Genomic DNA, 26,649 nt, shown 5'->3' with positions numbered 1-26,649 from the left:
TCCTATGGCCGATGGCCATGATAAGTGCGTCCTTTGCTTGGGGGAAACTCATATCCCAAGCACTTGCCCCCACTGCAAGGCCATGTCCACACAGGCCTTGAAGAACCGGGACTGGACCCTCAAGGCGGCCCTCTACGACAAGGTCTTGAACCAACCCTCTGTGGTTACAGCTTCTGGAGAAGATGAGGGGCAGCCGTCCAAGCAGCCCAGAAAAAGGCAAGGGGACAAGCAAAAGCCCCCCAAGTCGTCTTCCACAGACTGCGGCTCCAAGAGAGCTCGATCGGCATCACCTCCGACTAAGGTTCGCCGTAAGGGCCCTCCGAGCACCGTTTCAGTGCCACTGTATTCGAGGCCTATGACTGTACCGTCGCCAGAGTCTAGACTGATGGCGACTCCCATTCCGTCGCTGCCTACAGCATCGGTCCCAGTTCCACTGGAACCTAGGGTTCTCATCTCCAGCCCCTTGTCGGTACCAACTGAGGACCTTCAAATTGTAAACCTGGACGGCTCCTCTGAGTCTGAGGGAGAAATTCCAGATTCCGACATCCCACCTTCTCCCCAAAAGGCCAGACCTAGATCTCGTTCTCTGCCACGGAACAAGCCACGGGTTCACTCTCGCTCCCCGCCACGGGACAGACGCCGGGTCCGCTCCCCCTCTCGTAAAGACTGAGCCACCCTTGGCACAGAGGCGGATGAGGCTTCGGCTTATGATCTACCGGACAAAGACATCCCAGACTGAGACCTCTTTGATTCTTACCCGGACCTTGTTTATGACCACCATTTGGGCCAATACTTGTTGCCTGTGTCAGCCTCTCACCTTCGGCGCAACCTCCCGGGACCCACCAGGGTCAGACCGAGGTCCCCTCAACAGCTCAACACAGCCTGCGAGGATGACAGCCGCTCCAGGCTACCCTTGACACCTAGGAGGGACACCTCACCTGACGCCGTCCATCTGAGCCGCTCTTGGTCCCGGTCTCGCACACGGTCCCGCTCACATTCTCCCATCTCTGATACAGAGTCCCTGTTGTCATTCGTGGAGCCTGCATTGCTTTCCCCCACCGATGACGTGAGATCTTTTGCTGATCGGATCATCAGAATGGCTGACGCTCTCAAACTGGAGGTCGCGTATCCCGAGGAAGATGCCCTCGATAATAATAATAATGATAATAATTTGTTTTATTTATATACCGCTATTCCAAAGATCATAGCGGTGAACAGCAAGTAAGCTAATTAGCAAGTAAGCTAATTTGCCCCCAACAGTCTGGGTACTCATTTTAGCGACCTCGGAAGGATGCAAGCCTGAGTCGAGCTTGGGCCCTTTTGCTGGTCTTGAACTCGCAACCTTGTGGTTTTGAGTGAATGGCTGCAGTACAGGCATTTAACCACTGCGCCACCAGGGCTCCTGTGGAGAGAAGAATACATGGCTCAGCACCGGCACCACCGGCTTTGGCTTATCTCCCGTCATTGGAAAAGATTGCGAAGAGGTCCTGGGACACACCTGCCACCATATCATCCACCTCTCGCAAAATTGAAAATTTATACAGGGTGACGCCATCAGCACCATCGTGGCTTTCCAATCACCCCAAGCCGAACTCGGCCATTGTGGAAGGGGCACAGACTACATTCGCACCACACCCGTCTTCCTCCCCGATTGACAGGGATAGCAAGAAGCTTGATGGTCTCGCCAAAAAGTTCTACGCCTCCGCTGCGTTGGATATGAAAATAGCCAACTATGCAGCTTGCATGGGGGCCTATATCCAGCTATTGACTGAAAAGATGGATCCTACCATCAATGAACTCCCTGAGGACAGGTGGCGGATGATGATTGCACTCCACAATGAAATCCATCTTATGGCGGGCAAACAGATCATCTCCGCCAGGCACTCCACCGACTGTGCGTCTAAAGTTCTTTCTGGGTCCATAGCCCTACGCCGTTATGCCTGGCTCTGTGCTTCGGACCTCACCCCACAAGCGAGGGCGGCGATCGAGGACATGCCCTTTGACAATTCAGGGCTGTTCAACAAGGAAACCGACGAAAAACTGAGCTTCCGATACCGAATGAAGACCGCGGCAAGGAAGCATGGCATGTCGGCCTCCTCATCAAAATCGTTGTGACCAAGATACGGTACACACCGCCCCTGGCACCCCTCAACTCAGTACCGTTACCAGCCGCAAGACCGGGCTTACCAACCAGACAGGGCCTCCCAGGCTCGCCCCTCTCACTCACCTTCAGCTCCTCCCAACCGACGACAGCCGTCGCAGCCCAGATCTCAACAGGGCTACGAGAAGAAGGACCCCCGAGGAAAAAGGAGGTTCTGAAGCCCCCCTGTGCACCTCGTCGTCACTTTTGGTGATAGATTAAGACCCTTCTTTAACACCTGGGCATCTATCACAACGGACTCTTGGGCACTTACCATCGTCCGTAGGGGTTATGCCCTTGAGTTTTCTGAGCTCCCTCCCACCGGAGCCCTGATTTCCACCGTCCCCTCGGACACCCTTCTCGACGAAGTGCGCACCCTTTTACTAAAAGGCGCCATCGAACCCGTAGACTCTTCTCGGGCTCGATATTGCTTTTTCTCCAGATATTTCACTGTCCCAAAGAAGGACTCTGGTCTTAGACCCATAATGGACTTACGAGGCCTGAACGCCTTTATCGTTTGCAAGCGTTTCTGAATGGTAACTCTTTCTTCTATTTTGCCACTTTTACAGAAAGACACCTGGTTCGTGACACTCGATTTGAAGGACGCATATTTTCACATTTCCATTCGAGAGGATCATCGCAGGTTCCTCGCGTTCGCCGTTGGGTCCAAGATATTCCAATACAAGGTTCTCCCGTTCGGACTCTCCACAGCCCCACAGGTGTTCACAAAGTGCATGGTGCCCATGGTAGCATACCTACGACAAAGAGGCATTACGGTCTTCCCATACCTAGACGACAGGCTCTTCACTGCACCGTCCCGGGAGACACTCCTCAAAGACGTCCAGTTCTCCCTCTCTCTCCTTACTGCCTTGGGCCTCCAGGTCAACTTCGAGAAATCGAACCTGACCCCTGCCAAACGCATGGACTTCATAGGTACCACATTGGATTCAGTACAACAGAAGGCATTCCTTCCACAGACGAGATTCCAAGCCCTCTGTCAGGCAATCTCGCCCTGTATCCGCTACAGACGACTACAAGCTCGGCACATCCAAATTGCAATGGGACATTTAGCCTCTACCACTTTCGTTACTCCATGGGCAAGACTCTGTCTCAGGCCTCTTCAATCCTGGTTCCTGTCCGTGTTCGATCCCGTGATGGACTCCCCCTCCAAGATGCTCACCATCCCGAGAAAGGTACAAAGGTCTCTACGGTGGTGGCTCCAGCCCAACAACGTCTGCTCGGGCATGCACTTCCTCCCTCCCCAGCCGGACGTCACGCTTACCACAGATGCTTCTCTTCAAGGTTGGGGCGCTCACACTCTAGACTTCACGATAAAGGACAGATGGACACCCACGGAGGCAGCCCTACACATCAACGTACTAGAAATGCTAGCCGTGGAAAAAGCACTCAGGGCCTTCCAGACCGTTCTTGCCAAAAGAGTGGTTCTTCTGCTCACGGACAACACCACCATGATGTATTACTTGAACAAGCAAGACGGCACGAAGTCGATGACACTGCTATCGGTCACGCTTCGCATCTGGGAGTGGTGCATCCTCCACGAGATCTTGCTCCAATGCATCCATCTGCCTGGAGATCAAAACGTTCTGGCAGGTCAGCTCAGCAGATCGCCCACAACTTGCCACGAATAGAGATTACATCCAGACGTGGCCAACCATCTGTTCTCCCTCTGGGGATCACCATTAATGGACCTGTTTGCCACCCATCTCAACACTCACAGGCCGGTCTTTTGCTCACGAACCCGAGCTTCGGGCTCGAGGGGAGATGCCTTCCAATTCAAATGGACTCAGGGATTACTGTACGCCTTTCCCCCATTTCCACTCATCACAAGAGTGCTCTCGAAAATGTTGGCAGACCACTCGAATGCGATCCTGGTCACTCCGTGGTGGCCCAGACAGCCATGGTTTGCTCCTCTTCTCTGGCTTGCACGGGACTACCTCCGACTCGACCACTGGCCGGATCTGCTGTCACTGCACGCCAGCCAAATTCTCCACCCCGAGATACACTCGCTCCCATTGGTGGCATGGAGGATACAGTGCTGACAACACTACCCGCTATCGTCCGCGAGGTCTTGCTCGCGGCCCAGAAACCGGCTACACAAAAGTCTTACAGATATAAATGGGCCAGGTTTCTTGTGTTCTTACGGGATAGGACCATCCTTCCCTCTCAAATCTCCATCCCGACAGTCCTGGACTTCCTCATGACCCTGTCGGATTCGGGACTTTGTTTGAGTTCTATAAAATGTTACCTCTCTGCAATCTCCTCCCACTACTTGTTCAAGGGTAAACCATCCCTGTTTGGCGACCCCCTTATAAAGAGGTTCCTTAAGGGGTTCAACAACCTCCACCCTCCGGTTTCGAGTCCAGCACCAGCATGGAACTTGGACTTAGTCTTGGGCCGACTAGCTTCTAAACCTTTCGAGCCCATGGCTACCACGGACTTGAGGCTCGTGACATGGAAAACAGCCTTTTTAGTGGCCATTACGTTGGCACGTTGCACAGGCGAGCTATGTGCTCTACGGGCTGACCAGCCCTTCCTGCGCTTTCATAAAGACAAAGTGGTCCTCCGTACCGACATTACCTTCCTACCTAAGGTAGTGTCTGCATTTCACATCAACCAGGACATTGTCGGGTTCGAGCCCATGCAACACGGGCGGTAGCAACGTCCTCCACATTTCTAACTGGTATCTCTTTGGAGGACGTTTGCAAGGCCGCTGTCTGGTCCCAAGCACTGACTTTTATCAGACACTACAGGCTAGATACCAGGGCCATACAAGAAGCAGCCTTTGGGAGGGCAGTGTTACTCTCTGCCTTTCACTGAACCTGTTGAAATAATAAATCACAGTATGTTTGTTTGATTCAACCTTTATTATGATTATTGTCATATTTATAGTGACTTATAATTACTCATGTTGTTGACACTCCCTCCTCCGCTGACTACAGCTTGCTAATCTATACCCATTTGTGTGATTCGCAGAGACCACGAAGAAGAATAGCCAATGCTATTTTAGGCTGCATCAATAGAAGTATAGTGTCTAGATCAAGAGAAGTAATAGTGCCACTGTATTCTGCTTTGGTCAGGCCCCACCTAGAATATTGTGTCCAGTTCTGGGCGCCACAATTCAAAAAGGACATTGAGAAACTGGAGCGTGTCCAAAGGAGGGCGACAAAAATGGTGAAGGGTCTGGAAACCATGCCCTATGAGGAACGACTTAGGGAGCTGGGGATGTTTAGCCTGGAGAAAAGAAGGTTAAGAGGTGATATGATAGCCCTGTTTAAATATTTGAAAGGATGTCATATTGAGGAGGGAGCAAGCTTGTTTTCTGCTGCTCCAGAGAACAGGACCCGGAACAATGGATGCAAGCTACAGGAAAAGAGATTCCACCTGAACATTAGGAGGAACTTCCTGACAGTAAGGGCTGTTCGGCAGTGGAATGCACTTCCTCGGAGGCTGGATGGCCATCTGTCAGGGATGCTTTGATCTGGATTTCCTGCATGGCAGGGGGTTGGACTGGATGGCCCTAGTGGTCTCTTCCAACTCTACGATTCTATGATTCTATGAAGAAGGACAGGTTGCTCACCTGTAGCTGTGTTTCTTCGAGTGGTCATCTGTGAATTCACACAAACCCACCCATCCTCCCCTCAGTGTCTGGCTCTTAGCTAAATTCACTACTGCGCTTGCGGCTCATTCGGAACTGAAGAGAGCAGGACTGCTAGGGGCCTTATATAGCGGTGGGTGGAGCTACCGCAAAAAGTTGCAGAAAGTTGCAAACTATTTTCTGCCCAGAGATTCTAGAAAGTTCCAAGTATTGCTGTGCAGGTGCAGAATAAAACCCATTGGTGTGAATTCGCAGATGACCACTTGAAGAAACACAGCTACAGGTGAGCAACCTGTCCTTCTCCCCATTGCTGCTAATCAATAAAACTAAATTGCACTGTGCACTCTGAGAGTTCTAGTTCTTGGACCTGTTAAACACAGGCTGGCAACCTGACTCTTTGAAGTTACCCAGAGTCCTCTCACTGCTATTAATTTGAGCTATTAAAATTCCCCTATTATATATTAATTTGTGGGTACCATCTCAGTAAACTAGCAATTTAGAGAACAATCATGACCTATAAAGTTCTATATTACTGTTTGGAAGACCACATTCTCTCACAAAAACTTGCTCAGGTTCTAAGATTTTCAGGGAAGGCTCTGTTAGTCGCACCACTTTCAGAGGCATGTCTGTAAGAGCATTTTCTTGGTGGCTTTTCCCAGGCTTTGGGACTCCGTGTTGTCCATCTGCTAGAAGCACAGACATTTATTTATTTTTTTGACACTGGCATTGGACATTTAAACTGAGTTGCTACTGAAGGAGGAAAGTTTATGTGGTTAGGTTCTGTTCAGTTGTTTTTGTTGATGTGCCTTTAATTGTTAATTGTTTGGTTTCTTTTATGTTTGTTTGTTTGTTTTTGTTATTATACTATTGTTAGTCATGATTGCCATATTGGTGGGAAGGTGGAATCAATAAGTTATTATTGATTGATTTATTTAATGTTTATCCCACCTTCCTCCCAAATTGGGACTCAAGGTGGCTTACAGTATAAAAGAGCAATACAGTTAAAACATAAAGTGCACATTAAAATAAAATTAAACTAGTCACAATATTAAAATACTCGAAATCTCTAGTTAAAAGAATAAAATGCAATTAAAAGAATTAAAAAGCTGTTAAAAACAGTTCAGTTTAAAACAATACTGCACCCCCTAACTTGTCTTTTAAAACTTTCTGTTATTCTGATATTTCTGTTGAAATAAAAAAGGTTTTTGCCTGTCATCAGAAGGACAGCAGGGAGGGGACTGTTCTTCTTCATGGTCTCCCTAAATCACACAAATCGGTTATCCTGCACAGAACTCATTCAGAAACTTTCTAGAGCTTCCTCCCACCTTATTGGCTCTCTTCTCACCTAAACTCTCAGTTCCTTTTTGTCCACCACAGCAGCAGTGTCCGAGGAACACTTCAGAGTTTCTTTTTTCCTGTCAGACTTTAAATTCTCCACTTGACAGGATCATTCTTGCATTTTGGTGGTTATTTCTTCATTCTTCATTCATACTTTGAGAGGAACACCGTGATTCCCTCGCCTTTTCTTTTTGGCATAGGTCAATTGTGATAATGAGGAGTAGATTGTTAAGGGCCCATTGCTGGTATCATTTCTTCACTCTGAAAAGAAGGAATCAGATGAACTTCCCCCCTCAATACCAAGGGTTTATCATTGGTACCATGTCTTGCTTCATACAGACAAATCCAAGAATGTGGTTGCTTCCTCCATATTGAGGGCCAGTACCATCTCTGTACCAAGGCCTCTCTGGATCCAAGGCATTTCTGGATTCAAGGCCTCTATGTACCGAGGCCCCTCTGACTCCAAAGCCTCTATATACCAAGGCCTCTCTGTACCAAGGCCTCTCTGAATCTGATGCCTCTCTGTACCTCTCTGAGGATGTGATTATTCCCTCTGTACTGAGGACCGGTGTTGTCACTCACTCTAGACAGTCAAATTGAGGACATGGTTGCTCCATCCATACCAAGGGGCAGTACATTTACACAATTCGTACAGACATTGCTGCTGTTGTTATGCTCCTTCACTGCCAAGGTTGGGTACCATCGCTTGCTCTGTACAGACTGCTCTGAGGACGTACTTGTTCCCTCTATACTGAAGGGCTCTACTGTCATTCCCTTGATACGTATCAGAGGATGTGTCTATTCCCACTGTACAGATACTGTCTCTAGTTCCATATAAATGAAACTGATGAAGAACCTACTTCCTCCATATGGCTCTACATGGGACAAGGGTTGCTTATTGTAACCAAGTTTTCTTCGTATGGAGTCACCATGGTTGATTGCTCCCTTGAATCCGAGGGCTACTCATTTGATACCTTCTACGTGAATAGATAACCATTTCACCCCTCCTTTGAGATGTTGGTACCATTCATCTCCATCCAGACAGAAGGAATATAACCCATTGGTCTCCAACTGATGTGAGCCCATCATCTATACCAACACCCAATGTCAGTACAATCCTATGCTCCTAACAGTTTGGTATTTTCATGCGGAGGACAACTCATTCAGTACTTTCCCTTTTAGCCATACATGATTATCCATCTGTACTAGAGACGCATAGTTGATTATATTTTCCAGTTCTCCCAAGAACAACGCAGCTGGTTAGTTCCTCACTACCGAGGATCACCCTTTGGTACTGTCCTTCAATCTGTATGGAGGCAATGTAAAGAATTTTCAGATACTACTTGGGATGTTTTTCACCTTTGATGGTGTTGACTCTCTTTGTTTTTTTGTAATGGCATGGTTAGTCTTCTAGACACTGGATCACTATACTTGTTCCTGCAACATTTGCAACATTTCAGCAAACCATGCTGATTTTCATGCTGGCAGTCCTGGAGCATTATGCTTTTTAGGTGCAGAATGTCTTGTTTGTCACGTGAGTTCTATCTCCTACTCTTCTCACTGTTCCTATCTTGTCACCAGTGTATTGACTGCACTTTGATGACACTGGGCAAGGTATTATTTCCTCCACTCCAATGACCAGGTGATTGAGTTATGCCTCTCCAGCATAATTCCAGAATTTCTTACTGAAGGTCTTCTCCAGATCCAGGCCATTTAGACTCGCTGTGATAGGATGAATTGTTGAGCCCTTCAATTAATCACATCTATCGTGTGGACAATCTGTCTATGTTTTTCTTTGCTGGTCGAACTTAGCCATCTCAGATTTTGTTTGCTTCATTCTCTATGATAATAAGGACATTTACTGTATATACTCATGCATAAGTATAGAAATTTTAGTCAAAAAATTGACCCCAAAAACAGAGGTTGACTTATCCATGGTTCAATGTTAGTACTGTACTTTTTTAATTTTAAAAAAGGAACCATGCACTGGTGAAAAGCAAGGTATAATCTGTCCTGGAAGCACTGGCCTTCCTCTATTCTCTCATCTATCCAGCTTTTAGGATGAGTACAAATAGTTATACCTTCTGGAATTTTGTAAGTTCTTTGGCATTGCTTTCTTTTGCTTCATCCTTTAGATCCTTTCTTATGTGGCCCCAAGTTTTACCCTCAACTTATCCATGGGGCATATCAAAATCCATAATTTTGCCCCCCAAACCTGCCCTCGACTTATACATGTGGTCGACTTATAGTCGAGTATATACGGTAGTCCTTAAAGTACTTTTGTATTTTGTAGGATCTATCTGTTGATGCCACCATATCTCATATACTGATTTCAAGTGGCTTTATCGTGTGACTGTCCCTGTCCTATGTTAAGCGTCTCTTTATAGCTGTACCTTCACTTTTGAGGACTTGGTAGCCCTTTTTGATTGTTGAAACCATGAGTTGCACAATTTTACATTGCTGCAGGCTTCCTAACCTTTCAGGTGCAGTGTGTTTTTCATATTGGGCCAAGAAGCTTTTGTACACAATACTGTCTCCTATTTTCAGTATTTTTCTACTAGTCCAATAAGCGCTTCCAGTTGATAGCTTCTTCTGCCTTCACATCCAGTACTTACTGGATAGCTTTATGTTGGAGGTCACTGTTGCCAACAAAACTATAATGCTATACATTTTGTGAGGGGTCTGACCTCTGCTTGTGTAAGCCTGAGGTTTCTTTTTATTGATTATCTTGTTTCCTGCCCATTTTAAGCAGGACATTTCTCTTCCAATTTTCTTTAACTGTTTGGATGTTGTAGGGTGTTCTGCTCCAGAACACTCATCTACAGAGTAGGCGTGGGATAGTACCTCCAAAGTGTCTCTGTCACTGGGGTTAAGCAATTATCTATGCAACATATGAGTTAGCAGGCAAGCCTGTTTTTCTGCCTGTTGCTATTTCAACTTCATCTCTATATTGAATTTCACTGCTTAACATCTGCAGAGTCATTACATGGTCGAAACTACTCATTCTTGTGTCTTGATGTTCTTTGGCTCAGATTCACAAACAGTGATTCTGTTTGGGAACAATGTGCCCTTCTGATGTGTGGCATGACGCTCCCTCCTCATATGGCTACAGCTTACTAGTCTTAACCCATTGATGTGATTCACAGACCACAAAGTAGAAGGACAGATTGCTTATCTGTAACTGTAGTTCTTCAAATTATCATCTGTGAATTCACACAAACCCGCCCATCCTCCCCTCATTGTGTCCTTTCTCTCATTAGCTCCTGGGCTGCTGCTTTGGCATCCAGGGAACTGGGGGTTTAGGTGGAAAGAGAACCAATAAGGCAGTTGGAGAGTGGGCAGGGCTACCACCAAAAAGCTGGTAATAGTTCTAGAAAGATTCTGAATGTGCTCTGCGCTGGCGCAGGATAACCCATTTGTGTGAATTCACAGATGACCACTCAAAGAACTACAGTTACAGGTAAACAACCTATCCTTCTGGCCTTCCTGGGAAGTCTAGGCTTCCCAGAGACTAGGGACAGCCACCAAGAAGGCCCTCTCTCACGTCCCCTCCAACTGTGTTTGTGAAGGTAGTGGGACTGAGAGAAATGCCTCTCCCGATGATCTCAGGACCCAAGCAGACACATACAGGGAGATACAGCTTGCCAAGATAGCCTTGATCTGAGCAATATAGGCTTCATAGGTCATAGCCAGCACTTTAAATTGTGCCGGAAAGCAAACTGGCTACCAGTGGAGTTGTTTTAACAGGGGAATAGTATGGTCCCTTTAACCTGTCCCAGTTACCACTCTTAGCTGAAGTTTCTGAACATTCTTCAAAGGCAGCCCCATATAGAGCTATAATGTATTAAATATGTAGCATGCAGTTGAACCTTAAATTACAGTAATCCAAATAATTAAGGCATGTACAACCATGGCCAGATCCAGCATCTCAAGGAACAGGCACAGTTGGTACACAAGCTTTATATGTGCAAAGGTGCTCTGGGCTGCCACAGAAACCTGTGCCTCCAGGTTCAAAGCTGAGTCCAGGAGTACACCCAAACTGCAAACCTGTGTCTTCAGGGAGAATGTAACCCCCATCTAACACAGGCGGAATCCCATTCCCTGATCTGCATTTAGATTGACCAGGAGCACCTTTGTCTTGTCTGGATTAAGTTTCAGTTTGTTTGCTCTCATCCAGTCCATTCCCTATGACAGACATTGATTTAAAGCCTCCTTGAACTGGGGTGGACAAGAGTAGTAGATCTAGGTGTCACCTGCATATTGATTTTTAAAAAGGCATTCCTGTTCTCCTGCACACACACACACACACACACGCACGCACATACACATTTGGTACAGCATGACCAGGGGCCCTTGAAGCCTGATGGATGCTTAACTACCCTTGTCAGCCTGTAGTTGCAGAATCATGAATAGCTCCAAGCAGACACCTAGCACACCTGCAAGGGCTAAACTGCCCCTATATTAAATATAGTGTGTTGTTGACCCTTCATTACTTTCTGTCTTTGAAGTAAGCACATGCAGGTCTGATCAGAATCAGACTATGGCATGTGTCTACTAGGTGTAGTAAACTTTCCCCTAAGTTCATTTTTTCTCTCTTAAATTCTTCCCATCCCATGTGTGGAGGCTAAAAAAGAAAAAAAAAGTATTTAAGAGAGAGAAAATAGATGGGATGGAAGGTTTAAGCCTGCCTGTACTTACTTTGAAGAAATGAAGTATTTAAGGCTCAACTGCATGCTACATATTTAATACAGCCTGTAGTTTTGCCCTAGATTCCAAACCTGTAGGTGTGCAAGTTATCCCTCTTAGTCCAGTGCCCAGTACAGACTGCCAAAAAGTGGCAGTCTGGGGCCGATTTTAGGGATTGGGATTGCGGAGCAACCACATGGTCCTGAGCCCTATCATGCGGTGACGGTGCCATCATGGCAGCCTCCCATCCACATGGGGGCTGTCATGATGGTGCAAGTGTGGTGCAGCGTCCACACATCGCGGCGCTGTGCTTGCGTCATTGATGTGTGCCCGTGCGCCAATGGCACACTCATGGCATCCACTGGGAGCACCAAAAAGAACCTGCTTTTAGCAGATTCTTTTTGGTGCAGAGGGAGGCCAATGCGGTTTGGCTGCTGCAGTGTCCCTCAGCAACAAAAACAGGCGACTCCAGCCCGCCCCCAGGTGACCATCTTTAAGTTTCTACACCGTTTCTGAAGGTCTTAAAGGGGTTGTTCTCTAAACTAGAGCTTGGCACTCTTATCACTTCTCATCCAACTCCGACTTTATAGATTGGCTGCACTAATCAGAGAGCACAGGAAGGATGATGCCCCTGGAGTAAATGCTGAGGGTGTGTGTGTGTCAGGGGATGCCCTATTCAACTGAGGGATCTCAGTTTGGAGTGTTCTGCCTCATGAGGCTTCCATCTGCCCTGATCAGGCTTGGTGCCAGAGCCTGAGTTGGGGATCAGTGCCTATGTGTTTTTCCTGACCCAGTTGGTTCTTCCTTCCTCTGTGTCAGCTGCTGACATTTTCAGAACACTTCAGTGCAGCCATCTTGCTTTCTTACCTCAGGATTCACTGGGGGGGAACAGCCGGACAGTGATGATTGCTCACATCAGCCCTGCCAGCAGTGCCTTTGAAGAGTCGCGCAGCACCCTGACCTACGCTGAGCGTGCCAAGAGTATCCGCACCACGGTATTATCCTGTAGCCCCTGCTCCTTTCTCCACCTATTCTTACAGCTTGTCTAGAATTCTGATCTCTCCCTTACACCGTGCATTAGGTGGGCAGCCTAGTTGTTCTGCTTGACTCAAACCAATCCTTCTGTCCTCCAAGCCCTGTTTATCATCCCTATAATAATATCAGGCTCCTAAATGCCAGAACTTGGAAGTAATAAAACAAGAGTCTTGTTCTGCTCTGTTGGCATCTCACTTCTTCTCTTCCAGTACAAGCTGAAAGGGGTACACTGCAGGAAGTATGGCCCCCTGATAGCAGTTCCTTAAGCAGTCAAGTAATGTAATGCTCTAGCCAATCCCAGGAACTGCTGGCAGCTGGGTGTCTTTCCTCCCCTCCACACAACAAAATGGTTCTCCACCCCTGTTCTAAGACCCAGGCCTTGTCCTAACTTAGTTGGCAGGGATCACTTTTTAATTTGAGCAAGCCTTTATTTTCCTGTATAGAAACTTTCCAAAGTCTTTGCTTTATCTCCTGAACTTGCCTCTGTTTGATCATACTGTACTTTTTGGAGAAAGTTACATTTTATTTTAATTATTGTAAACCTCACTGCGTGGCATAAGCTCTAGAAGGGCAACAAAAATCCTTATATAAATAACACTGGAGGTTGCAATTTCTGTGCCCTTCTGACATTCATACCACACCCACCCCTGTCTTTTTGCCTTGGCAGGTAAAGCGCAATCTTCTTAACGTCTCTTACCACATTGCGCAGTACACAAGTATCATTGCTGATTTGCGGAATGAGATTCACCGACTCCAACGCAAGATTGAACAACGAGAGCCACGGGCCGCACGGACTGACATCCGCAGTATTCAAGGTAGGAAGAACCCTCCAGGGTATGAATGGTGTTGCTGTCATGCCATAGACATAAACACTTAGAAGATTAAGCAAATCCAAGGAGAAGAAGGCTGTTAATGGCTGCTAGTCATATTTGCTGCATATTACCTCCCATATCAGAGACAGTATGCTTCCGTGAATACTAGTTGCTGAAGGTTACAAATGGGGCGGGGGGGGAGTAGCTTTAGCACTCATGACCTTCTGATTAGCTTCCCAGTAGCATCTGGCTGGCCACAGGAAGAAAGCAGGCAACTAGATCAGGTAGGTCATGGGTCTGATCTATCAGACTTACATTCCTATGTTAAATTGTTTGCCACTCTACCCTTACAAGTGTTATTCTGGGAGTTCTGCAGCTATTTTGTAGTATGTTCTGCAGCCTTTTCTCTCTTTTTCAATATTTTGACTGGACGTCTTGCATCAGTCCAACATTTTGTCTCCACCCCTTGTATCATAGCTGAAGTTCAGCTCCATGGAAACCCCTTTGAGAAACAGGAGATGGACCAGCTGCGAGAACAGCTCATCAGCACCTTCAGAGAGCAGATGGATGTACGCCGCCACCTTATGGAGCTGGAGAATAATTACATGGAGACCCAGATCGAGAGTTCACGCCATCTACTTATCATTGCTGAGTAAGCACGGATCCAGTGTATTCACAAGTTCTTTGGAATGCCCAATATACTGTCCACCAGCACAGGGAGTCGAGGCTGCCATGACTTGACAGTTTCTTGATCCTAATATGTTCCCTATGTTCATTCCGCCTTCCTTCTCTCCAATTTCCACCCTTACCCTCCACTGTACTATAGCTGGGAGCAGGAGAAGGCCCGTCGGGCTCAGAAATGGCGAGAGGAACAGAGGAAAGAGAGCTATACCAAAGAGGAAAGCGAGAAGGACTCTGACACTGGTGATGACCTATCAGATGTACCAGAGCCACAGGAAGTGACATTAGCTCGGGAGCACATCACCACTCTCCTGGGAGAGCAGGATAAACTACATAAGCAGAAGGTGTAAAAATCCAAGGAGATTGATTGAGGGATATCAGCCACAATAGGAAGTGGTGGAGGGTGGGTAGATAGCTGCACTGGGTTTATAATCATAAGGAAAGAGAACTATCAGTCGGGTGGAGCACTTTGTGGGTCAGGAGATGTCCTCTAGCACAACCTCTGCTTCTTTACTGGTCCTGTGAACTTCTGTGACTCTTTCTTGTGACAGGCAGAGCTAGAGAAGCGGTTCTGGGAAGTTCGGCAGCGTGGTCACCGACTAGAAGAGGCCTTGCCATGGCGCATTAGCTCAGAGGAACAACGGGAGGTTCTGAGCCTCCTGTGTAAAGTCCATGAGCTGGAGGTGGAGAACACAGCCATTCAGTCCGGTTCCCTGCTCAAGGACAACCTCATCCGCCACCAAGAACGAACTGTGCGCCGCTTTGAACGCCATCACGGCCTTTGCCATCGCATCATCCATGAACAGCGAAAGATAATTCATGGTATGACCCCACCGTTGCTCAGTGTAGACACATGTGATCATCTTCCTCTTGTATTTAAAAAGCTACATCCACACTCTGAATCAGTACAGTACAGAAGAAAGCTGCATTTTCCACCTCTTGCACTTAATGCCAATGGGATATGTGTCTCAGAGAGAGATATTAGTGTAGAAACCGACTCCTACAGAATGTCTGCCTGAAGCATTTTAAAGCACAGCATGGAGCCACATTCTCCCACCCCTTTCAGTTGAGGCTACCCTTGTGCACAGCCATGATAATAATAATAATAATAATAATAATAATAATAATAATAATAATAATAATTTTTATTTCTATCTTCCCGCCTCTCCCAATAGATCGAAGCGGGATCACAGCAAGGTTAAAATTACAATTACAATATTGCAGCATTAGTTACTGTACCATTAAAACCACAGTAAAAAAAATAAAAACATAAAAGCATAAGAATCTAAAAACATTAACATCAATCAATCACAGGGTCAGCTGGTCTCGTTCCATAGTAGTGATCTTCATAGGAGGTCAGGAGGATAAGCACGGCGGAAGAGCTCTGTCTTTACCGCCTTCTTAAAGATTTCTAAGGATGTAACAAGGCGGGTCTCGTGGGAGTCCATTCCAAAGTCTAGGGGCAGCTATGCTGAATGCCTTTAGGAAAGTAGAAACATGTTTGGATGATGGTATCTCTGACAAATTCTTCTCACTTGTTCTAAGAGTGCGGGGCGGATTGTATAGGAAGATGCGTTCCCGTAAGTAACTCGGACCCAAGCCATGTAGGGCTTTAAAGGTAATGACCAACACCTTGTATTGTGTCCGGAAGCTAATTGGGAGCCAGTGTAGATCTTTCAAAATGGGTGTTATATGATCAAGTCTCGAAGAACTAGTGACCAACCTGGCTGTTGCATTTTTCACTAATTGAAGCTTCCGAACTTGATACAAGGGTAGCCCCATGTAGAGTGCATTGCAGAAGTCAAGACGAGAGATTCCCAGAGCCTGCACTGCAGCTTCAAGGTCCTTTCAGTTGAGGTAGGGTCGCAGTTGGCGTATCAACTGAAGTTGGTACCAAGCACTTCTGGCCGTCGCATCCACTTGAGATGATAAACGTAGAGATGGATCCAGAAGTACTCCCAAACTGCGAACTTCATCCTTCAGGGGAAGTGTGACCCCATCAAAGAGAGGTGGACAGATTTCCCTCCCCGGACCCAAGGAACCTATGGCAAGTACCTCCATTTTCTCTGGATTCAGCTTGAATTTGTTTTTCCTCATCCAGCTCATTACTGACTCAAGGGTTCAGAGGCATTTTGCATCCTAATTCTGTGATCTAATCCAGTGCTGCTGTCTTGAGATTTGATGCCGTGCCTCAGTCTGATGTTGATGTAGCTGAAACATACACAGTCACTCACTGAAGGCCTTTAGTGGACTTTGCTGATGCATTTCAAATAGGAGTCTCTGACTTATTTTGCTAATGGTTGTATGGGGGCCATAGACTCATTTGCAGACCAGAACTGTGAAACCTGTATGGGACACTTACTGTTCCAGCATGTATCTCTTTCTTGTCTTCTCTGATCATGCCAGAGTCTCAGCTGTTGGTGCCATCCCACCTTGAAGAACTGTATCAAGCTTACCTGCAAGACTTGGAAGAAGGTGGCTTAGAGCGGGTCACTGCTCTAGACAATGTAGCTGCTAGGGCTCTCAAGGTACCATACTATCATTGCATCTGAAGTCCTTTGTTCATAATCTAGAGCAAAATCCACTACTTACTTATTTCATTCCCCAGATCACAGTATCTGCATATAGCAGAGACCTAGACTAATATGCAGGAAATGCCTATCTTGGCTTTACCTTTTAAGGCAAAATTCTTAGGCCATGACTGTTTTTTCTTATTAAGAGCCCCCCAAAACTCCACCTCCCATCACGTCTTTTGCATTGTGTTCTACCTACTCTGGTTTTTCTTCTTCCTGGTTATTACTGCTCATGTATTTCTCTCTAACACTGTTGCAAACATATTTCTAAACACAAACCCTCATGCACTATTTAATGAGGTGAACCTTTCAAAAGGACCACTTTCCCAAATTCTTTGTTTTGTCCTGATTGGTTTTTTCAAGCCAATCAGGTTAAAGTATTAATGAGATGTTCTCAATAGAAACCCCCAACCAGTCCAATTGCTTGGTTTAATAACTGTTCAGTCATTCTTCTTGAGGGCTGTGATCACTTTCATTGGGAATGGGACTGAGCAATTAGTCTTTGTGTTTATCTGGCCTATTCAGTGTCAATGGAATTCAAAGCTTAACTGCCCCACACCAACTTTTATTTTTGGGCACATCATTACATTTGTGTAAACTAAAGAGGGCATAAAAATAATAAAATTTCAAGACCAGAGAAGCTGAACTTTGGGCTACTGCTGCTGTTGCCGTTTTGCTTTGCTGCATTGCTTTTGCCTACAGGTGCACATTTTTCACAACATGTGTGCTGTTTATCCTTCAGGATACATCTGTGCCAAAGCTCCCCACGCTCCCAGCAGAAAGTATCTTGGACTCTGACCAAGAGAGTGTAAGGACATTGGGCTCTGAGAATCAACAGCAACCATGGCGAGGTTCTCGAAGGGGCACTCTCCCACCCCTTGTTCCAGAAATGGAAAGGTAAAATCCATCTGATACCTCTAACAAGTGTGTGACTTGGGCTACAGAACATTCACTCCAGCATTTAAAAATTATGCTTATTTGAGATTACTGAATAGTTGTTTTAAACAACTTTGTGGAGATTTACGCCTCTCAGGCAGAATCAATTGCTGATTACCCAGGGGTGGTGGAGGGGGGCAGGGAGGAACCACCATTTTATTTCTAGGCTTTGGCTGAAGAGCCAATAAGTTGTGTCAAACAGGTGCTGCTGAAAAAGATATCCACAGCTAAAGCTAACTAAGTGAGTGAATGAATGAATGAATGAATGAATGAATGAATGTGGGTCTCCATGAAGGTCTTAAAACAGATGTTCATGGTAAGAAGACATTTTTGATATCATCAGCTGGAAAGGTTTACTGGTACCAGAGATGCTTCAGGGAAAGAACAAGTTAGTTGGGGAGGGGGGTGTAAAATGGCTCAGAAAGATGAGAATACACAGTGCACACAAAAATTTCTGTTCTTATAGACTCGTAATGTTGGAAGGCATCTCAAGCGCCATTGGTCTGAACTCCTGCCAACAGCATAGCTAAAGCATCTGACCAGGGATGTTGTTATGGGGGTGCAGGGGTCCAAACCACACCAGATTACAACCTTAGGGGAGGTAACACCACTGCTCCCCAAATGTTTGCCTTTTGGCAAACATTGGCTGTGACCTTCACCTGTGTTCCATTAAAACCCTGGAACTCAGCAGAAGAGATGGCATAAAGGGGGCAAGGTTCAGTGGAAAGAAAAAGGAGAGGCTTTAGGGTTTTGCTTTTTTAAAAATTGCTTTTCTTTTAAAACATCGTATCTTACCACATTTTTACTTTAATCACATGAAACTATATGAATTTAAAACTATATTGTAATCTAAAGGTATAATTTTAGCTTTGCTAGTTGTTTATGAGGTGGCTCAGCAGTAAAAATGGTGACTCTGACGAACATGAGGTCAGCAGGTCGGCAGTTCGAGACCCAAGTGCCACAGGATGGAATGAGCTCCAATCACTAGTCCCAGCTTCTGCCAACCTAGCGGTTTGAAAGCATGTAAAAGTGCAAGTAGATAAATAGGTACCACTTTGGTTGGAATGTTAACAGTGCTCCATGCAGTCATGCTAGTCACATGACCACAAAGTCATCTTTGACAACCCTGGGTCCCTTGGCTTAGTAACGGAGAGAGGACCTCCCCCTATAGTTGGACATGACTAGACAATCATGTCAAAGGGAAAACTTTTACCTTTAGTTGTTTATGTCATAACTATTCCCATTACATTCAGCAGCAGCAATGTTTGTAAATGGCTACAGCCAGTTATCCATCCAGCCTGGTACTTTTGAGCTGATAGTGGATCTTTGGCTTTTCCCAAGTAGAGTCTTTTTGACAGCTTCAGTACAGAATTAGAAATTGCAGAGCTGAACCAGACATCTTTTACAAGCAAGCTGTGCATTGCAATATTGAACTACATCAGAACCATGTACGGTCTATGTGCGAAATCTGTTACTCCTGGAGAGCTGCAGTGAAGTGGTATGTGTGTGCATGTCAGTTTAAATTTTAAACCATTTTCTGTCTACATTTTGCATCTTGAACATTTGTTCCCATACTTGTATCGCCAGGTGTTGTTGAACTTTACATCTCAAAAACCCTGGACAAAAGGTCAGTGTTTCTGGGAGCTTAGTACAGCAACATCTGGGGATGCAATGTTGGGAACCACATTTCAACAACCTCACTCTGACAACACCAGAAAGCAAAATTTTCAGATTTAAAGAACAGGTGGAGAAAGTTTTTCTGTCCTCACATCCTACAAAAATCTTACACTGTCTTGCAGCAGTAATGAGTGCCTGTTTCTAAAGCATTTTTTCAGCCCAGGCTTCAGGCTCTATTGTTAACAAGCTGTCTTTCTGTCTCTCTTCTCAACAGTGAAGCAACTCAAGTGTTCAAGACCAGTCCTCGGGCCCGGCAAATCAAGAATTCAGCAGTAGTGACACCACCTCCTATCCATATCAATGGCGTGATAAGTCAAGAGGTGTGAACAATAGGGAAGGAGTAGCTTGAGACAGAAAGGAGATGTATGGGCATTCCTAATCACTTAAGGGAGAGTATTTCCTAGTGGATAGGGTTCCACAAAGATCTCTAGTTACATAGCACAACCTTGTTTACAGAAGAGCATGCTAAGCTGAAAGATGAGAAACTTCACCAAACATTAAGCAGTGTGATTGTGAAGGATTACGCATATTTTGAAAGCTGCACAAGTGATATTATGCTGGGAGAGAACATAGGAATACAAATGAGGGGTGGCTTCAAAGTTTTGGAGAACATTAGGCCAGAAGGCACTTGTCCTTGTCATTTAAGACTGAAAGCTGAATTTTGCTTTAGCATGGATGGCCGAACAGTGTTTCCCCCACTCCACCCTGAGGGAAGCAGACCTGTTTAGGAGATCAGGACTAACCATGGGGCACCCACACAGGGGAACAGTTAGGAGAAACAGGAAGGAATAATTATTGGGAAGGCTCCTGCCCATGCCATCCCGCTGCTTGATGTGGTTGTCCAACTCTCCCTAATGGTAGGGCCAATCCTATTATAGGAAATTGTTCTGTCTTGATTTGACTTGACTTGACTTGACTTGACTGTCCTTCTTCACAGTATGCAGCCCGGGTGAGTCTAGTTAGCCTGGGTAGCCAGCGAAACTCCTCTCCTGACAGCAGCGATCACTGTTCAGATGTCATCCCGAAACGTGGCGGTAACTATAAACAGTAACCTTTCCCTTGTGGCTTACTTTGCCTGTTCTCATTCATGTCACAAATTGAGAGAAGCTGAGACAAATTGCCTTAGAGAGATAGCACTGTTGTGTCCCTGCCCTCCATAATGAGTGTGGATGGGTGATGATTTGCATTTTAGCTCACTTATTTACCAGAATGTACTCAACAAAATCCAAGCACCAGTTTTTCCATATATAATTATGAGATGTGAGGGGAGGACATTCTACCATGTTTCTGATGCATTCTGGCCTTTCTAACCTCTTAATCTCAGTACCCAAATCTGGACTAAGGAAGCATGAAATGAAAGTGCATTTGGTAAATGAGAATGCCAATGTATTTGGTATTTTTAAAAAGTTGCGCTCTTTTTTTTGGGCACATCCCTCCTCCCTTAGCAGAGCGCAAGGAAATAGTGACTGGTACGAAGAGCATTGCTGTGAAGGCTGCCCGGCGGCGCTCCCGAGTGCTGGAATCGGACCGGCTCAACTTGTTGGAGCCAACTAAGGAGCACAGTAGCCTGTCCCTCCACTCTCTGAGCGAAAGTGAGGGCCCTTTGAGTCGTGAGACCCCAGCCCTTGGTCAGCCACCCAGCCCCAGCCTGCAGCATGCCATCAGCGAGGACAACTTGTCGACCAGCACCGGTGAGACTGTACCAAAAAGGAATGTCCCAAGGCGCTCCCCTAGACCCTGGCTTCGGGTTAGCAAAAAGGGAAGCAAGAAGCTTGAGAAGAGAGAGGAATCACTGGAGGCCAAGAGGAGAAAGCGGAGGTCACGATCCTTTGAGGTCACTGGCCACAGGGTATGTCTTCATGGTCCCACAATTACAGCTGTGTGGAATTGGGGTTTTCTAGACAATCGGCGTCAAATGAGATCACTACCTGATTGCTTATTGCTGGTTAGCTCTGGACAGAGCTTGGAAACCTTCCTCTTTTTTTGGTCCATGACTGTCAAAATCCCTCTGTGCACTCTTCCCGACCATTCAACTTATTGGCCATCAGCTGGAGAACAGATTGTTTTCTCTGCTATAACCTCTTCTATCCTTCTCTTAGCAGAATAATTCCAGGCAGGGAGAGTCTTTAACATCTCCCTCCATTCTCTTCAGCTATCCTGCTCAAGATTTCTGCCTGCTATTAGCAGAAAGAAAACAGTGATATTGATTAGGATTGTTTGTAGAACAGATAGGTTTTTTTGGGAGGAGGGAATGAAAGCTTCCCCCAGCAAATCTCAAGATTTCTAGTTCCCCTGGTGTTCTGTTCTTGGAAGGAAACAGTCATCATCATATCATTGTCAAGACTGCTGCAGGAAGGGGGAATTCAGTCTTCTTCCTGCCACATTCTGAAGATTGCTGTGGCAGGAAGTGTGTGTTTCTGTGTAAGAGAATATGTGTGAATGCACATGGGAATGTATGTGATATTTACTTTTTTGTGCATAGATATGAGTGTTTGTGTTTATGCTTGCATGTGTACCTCTTAAGTTACTTTCTGCTACTGCATGGAATGCCCTTTCCATCTGTCAGGGATGCTTTGATTTAATTTCCTGCATGGCAGGGGGTTGGACTGGATGGCCCTTGCAGTCTCTTCCAGCTCTATGATTTTATGATTCCTGGAGTAGCTCGCCATCCCTGATGTACAGAAACAATCCCTTCACAGAAAACCATAAGGATTCCTGTAGTACATAAAAGACAAGCAGCTTTCATTGAAGGGGAAACCTCTCCTACTATGTTTCAAATCAGAAAGCTCACCTTTCAGACACATGACTAGCACAGATGTCTGCTGCTACCTCTTTTTACTGCTAGTAGACTGCTACTAACTCTCCATTTTCAAATCCTCCCCACACATGTGTCTTACGTTTTGTTGTTGATGTCAACTGCCCTCGAGTTGATTTCGACTCCTGGTGACCCTGTAGATGACATACCTCCAAAAAAACCTGTCCTCCGCTGCCCTGCTTAGTTCTTGAAAACCCATACCCATTGCTAATAAAAGAGATTTCCTACCCATGAGGCATATTCCTAATCTATATGTGTCTTACAATGGCCATTGGCCAAAAGCAATAAAGCATGTATGTATGTAATCTATATGTGTCCCCCTACCCATCTCTCATATCTTATACAGCTCCCATGTCCAAAAAACAATGCTGTCTGCCGGCATCCACTAGAAAGCAGTTCTGAGCATAAGATTATGGCAGCAGGAGGGATGCACAACATGCAAAGCATTGGAAAAGCTGCAGGACAGTTTTCTAGAGTGAAGCTTCTGCCGGCACAACCATTCACAGGTAAATGAAGGATGCGTAATCTTGCTGTTAATTGCTGTTATTTCCCATTATAGTAAAGTTTATGTGATGTACAGCAGAGTGGTTGGGTGTCAACGCTTAATGAAAAACATATGTTCTCCATCTGCATTTATACAATCCCATTTTAATGTATCTGTAATAAACAACACACTTGAAGGCAGGAAAGTGGCAGGGATAGAAAAATTGTATCGAAGGCCCCCGGCTGGGGGGGGGGATCCTAATTATTGGTAACCTTAATGCAAACCTATCATGGGGTTTTCTTGGCAAGATTTTTCAGAGGGGGTTACCATTGCCTTCTTCTAAGGCTGAGAGAGTGTGACTTGCTCAAGGTCTCACAGTGGGTTTACATGGCCATGTGGGCATTTGAACCTAGTCTCCCAAAGTCTTAGTCCAACACTCAAACCACTACATCACACTAGCTCTCTTCTCTGGCATACTGGTGTGAAAATCAGTGTAAGTATGAGTATTTCCAAGGGGAGAAATGTCTAGCACAACTAGCCAAAAAGCACTGTGCAGTTATTGTACTTTCTCCTCCTTAATGGATTGGGGGGAAGATGAAGGAAATAGCAGGAAAAAGTAGGAAGCATCCAAATGGAAGATGAGAGTATCTGAACCTTTGTAAAATTTTGTGATTTAGGCAGGGCATCTCCACAATAAAAGCCAATGTCGTGCAAGGACTGGCAATTGCAGTGAAGTACAGTTTGTACTCCTGAACTGTCCTCTGTACACACCACTGCATTGTCAGTCAAAAATTGGCCAGAAATGCAACCCAGAAATAGGTGGAAATCTATTATTATTATTATTAACTTTTATTTATAAAGCGCTGTAAATTTACACAGCACTGTACATACAATCTTTTAGTTAGACAGTTCCCTGCCCTCAGGCTTACTTCCACTTTTCACTTCCTGTATTTTCAGCTTCTTTCTAACCCCCCCCCCTTTTTTTTTTTTTTTTTTTTTTTTTTTTTTTTTTTTTTGCCTTTTTAGGTAGAAAAGCAAGCCACCATGTTTCACACATTTTTGTGGGCTACCTCCAGCAATTTTCTCTCAGTTTTTTTAAAAATGAACCTCTGTGGGATTTGGGGAGGTGGGAGTACTTGAGGGCTTCAGTAAAAGAGATTTGAAGATACTTTGCCCATATAACTGATATTGGTTATAGCTTTGGTTATGATGTGAACACATATGGATTCTCATTCTTTTTCTGTTCTTGCCCTTAAGGCCCCACTGAGGCCTCCTTTCTCTCTGTTGTCTCCAGCCAAGCTGGTATAACCAAGAAAACCTCCCAGCTCAGCCAGCGCCCACTACGCCTGAATTGTGTTGCAGTGCATGGTACCAATCCACATGGCAAGGATGGCGTGACTCAGCGATGCTGAAGACAGAGGACATTCAGAGGCAGGCTGAGAAGCTCCATTTGCTGCCCGGTCAGGAGGCAAAGTAGCCAGAGGCACTGTGGGAAGATTAACTTACTGCAGATATGGCTGCCATAACTCAAGGAAAGCTCCCAAAGGATTATCTGGTTGGTTTGTATGTATTCCTGTCTTGCTACAGAAATCCTGTCAACCATGGGACTGGATCCTAGTCCAGACTGAAAAAGGTAATTCTCTGGATGGGCATAAATAAATACAATACCAACAACATCTGGTGCTATAACCTGGATGGAATTGAAGGACCCCTTGTACTGAAGGGAGAAGTATCTATTTTCAGTGGAAGCACCTTGCAGCGTCTGCATTACACCTTTCTTAGACAAGAACAGAGTGTCACAGCATTTGTGTGGACCCCTGCTTTGAGATAAGTCACCAGATGTGCTGTGTGGTTGCAATATTTTTGTCTCGCTCTAAGGAGTGAAATACATTTCAAGTAAATGTGAATTTTTTCAAGTGACATCTGTCCAGAACATCCCTTAGAGCAGAAAGAAGTAACAGCTGAAGGCACACAGTTTCAGCTCATGATAATGGGAATAGTGAAAGCAATTTTATACCCCCAGTCTGGTTGTCCCTCTTCTATGGGGGATGTGGGGGGTCACAAAGGGGCTCCTTGCTAACCAGTCTTACTTAAACAAAAAGATTGTACAGTTCTTTGAGGTGGCATAGAGGTTCTGATGAGCCTGCCAGTATGTTGGTTGCCATAAAGTTTCCTTCAAAAGTAAGTCATCAGGAGTGCTAGCAAATGGCTCTAAATAGTATGTGTGGTGGAGGTTTGTATCTCTGCTGAGTTAATATATTCTGAAAATCCTGTTTGACCGCCTGTATTCTTTTCTGCTTACCCTAAGTTGCAGTGTCTGCATTCCTGCCAGATGCTTGATGCTCCAAATCTAGCCATCTAAGGTCACTCTGGGTGGGCTTAAAGTAGGACTACATGGGCTTTTATACATTAGTAGGCTCCCAACTATTCAAATAGCTATTTCCAGCATATCACTCATTCTCTTCCTACCCATTTTGACCACCATAGTTTCACACACTAGATCCTGCTACCTATGTCATCGTTCCCTTCTAAAGACGTTTATTAATCTTTTCTTTCTATTCCTTCTAATTGGGCCTCTTCCATTCCCTCTTTCATGTAACTATTGCTATACATAAAAGAGAAATATGAAATGAAGAAGAGGCAGCCATTTATGTCCTGTACTTGAGGATAATTTGACAGATTTGGGGACACCTTACCCTCTCAAATTACTCATATTGTAGAACTGTTATTCTTAACAAAACAATGTAACTGCCCTAGAATCACCACCGCCTACTTGTTTCTTTTCCAAAAGGTGTTAAATTACTTTTCATTTCTGAAGCAGGATTTTTCACACCAGTATTTCAGGAGTGCAATAAAGGCAAAATATTTTTAACTTGCCAAACTTGAGGATAAACTGAAATTAGACTTGTAAACTTTAATTATCCGCTCTCTTTGGACTTATTATGGTCTTAGACTTGGGTTACATAGAATACCAGCACCTGACATCCCACAGATAAATATGTGCCATGGCCTGTGTTCACATAGCACTGTACACAGTCCATGTTTTATGATACTATGCTGGCATATCTACGGTGTATGTCCTACACTAGCCACCTAAGGATGCTTTAGAAATCTTTAGCCCAATGTTCATCCCATATACTTTTCTTCTTGTCAGGGCTGTATTACACATATACTGTATTATACATAAACAGGACTGTGTTATACATATACAACTTATTTCAGAAAAAGTGCAAAATAAAGGCAAATAGCATTTTTATGACTAGCACACATGCAGAGTTCTTGGCAACCTTTTCCCACATACTGTACATATTTCATGTATACTAATTTAGTAATACAACAGCTCCTTCTCTTAATACCAAACTGGGTAAGATGAAGGGCAATGTACTTTTGTTTTAAATTGCAAATGCAAGTGAAGACAGAGAAGGAGTTTGCTTCTGGCTGCAGGAGGGGATGCAAATATTTCCCCACATACCCTCAGTGCCATTTTTCCAGTTGCAATGACATGGTGATTGCTCCTGTGTACCCTGTAGGCCAAAATCCAAGGATCAACCCAAAAGGATACTTGTGGTGCCATGGGAAGGGATTGATGCCCACTTTCCCTAGCACTTTCGTTCTAATCTGCTTCCTTCCCCACCTGTGGCTCCATGCTTCATTTTTTTGTGATGTAAAACGAAAAAGTGGGCCAGCCAGTCCTGGCCTGTAGTGCCATGATTAGGCAAATAATATTACAAGGGGGGCTACTACTGAGAGAATAACAACTTGCTTAGCAAATTTATGGCACAGTTGAGATCTGAAATCGGGCTTCCATACTATGCTCTTTTCCACTGTGTGAATTTCATCTTGAGTCATCTTGATG

General features: G+C 45.2%; 1 protein-coding gene across 7 annotated transcripts in view; it reads left to right on the top strand.

Moving 5' to 3' along the window:
- LOC149322342 (kinesin-like protein KIF19) overlaps positions 1-26,058 on the top strand; it is a 72,796-nt gene extending 46,738 nt beyond the window's left edge. For 5 of the 7 annotated variants that reach the window (XM_089539935.1, XM_089539961.1, XM_089539952.1 and 2 more), the window contains 12 exons: positions 12,653-12,775; positions 13,483-13,630; positions 14,105-14,279; positions 14,454-14,652; positions 14,860-15,130; positions 16,715-16,836; positions 17,624-17,778; positions 19,709-19,814; positions 20,432-20,528; positions 20,940-21,343; positions 22,656-22,815; positions 24,051-26,058. In XM_089539935.1, coding sequence (XP_089396061.1) covers positions 12,653-12,775; positions 13,483-13,630; positions 14,105-14,279; positions 14,454-14,652; positions 14,860-15,130; positions 16,715-16,836; positions 17,624-17,778; positions 19,709-19,814; positions 20,432-20,528; positions 20,940-21,343; positions 22,656-22,815; positions 24,051-24,205 — 2,115 coding nt within the window. In that variant the 3' untranslated portion in view covers positions 24,206-26,058. The remainder of the gene's footprint in view (positions 1-12,652; positions 12,776-13,482; positions 13,631-14,104; positions 14,280-14,453; positions 14,653-14,859; positions 15,131-16,714; positions 16,837-17,623; positions 17,779-19,708; positions 19,815-20,431; positions 20,529-20,939; positions 21,344-22,655; positions 22,816-24,050) is intronic. The other 2 variants (XM_089539944.1, XM_089539971.1) reach the window with 2 other exon arrangements.
- Positions 26,059-26,649: the final 591 nt, after the last annotated feature.

This window comes from Sceloporus occidentalis, unplaced genomic scaffold (genome assembly GCF_023333645.1).
Source record: "Sceloporus occidentalis isolate IW3139 unplaced genomic scaffold, rSceOcc1.0.p SCAF_1, whole genome shotgun sequence".
Lineage (NCBI taxonomy): Eukaryota > Metazoa > Chordata > Lepidosauria > Squamata > Phrynosomatidae > Sceloporus > Sceloporus occidentalis.
The sequence above is the reverse complement of the archived record's forward strand: the minus strand, read 5'-3'. Positions and strand labels throughout refer to the sequence as shown.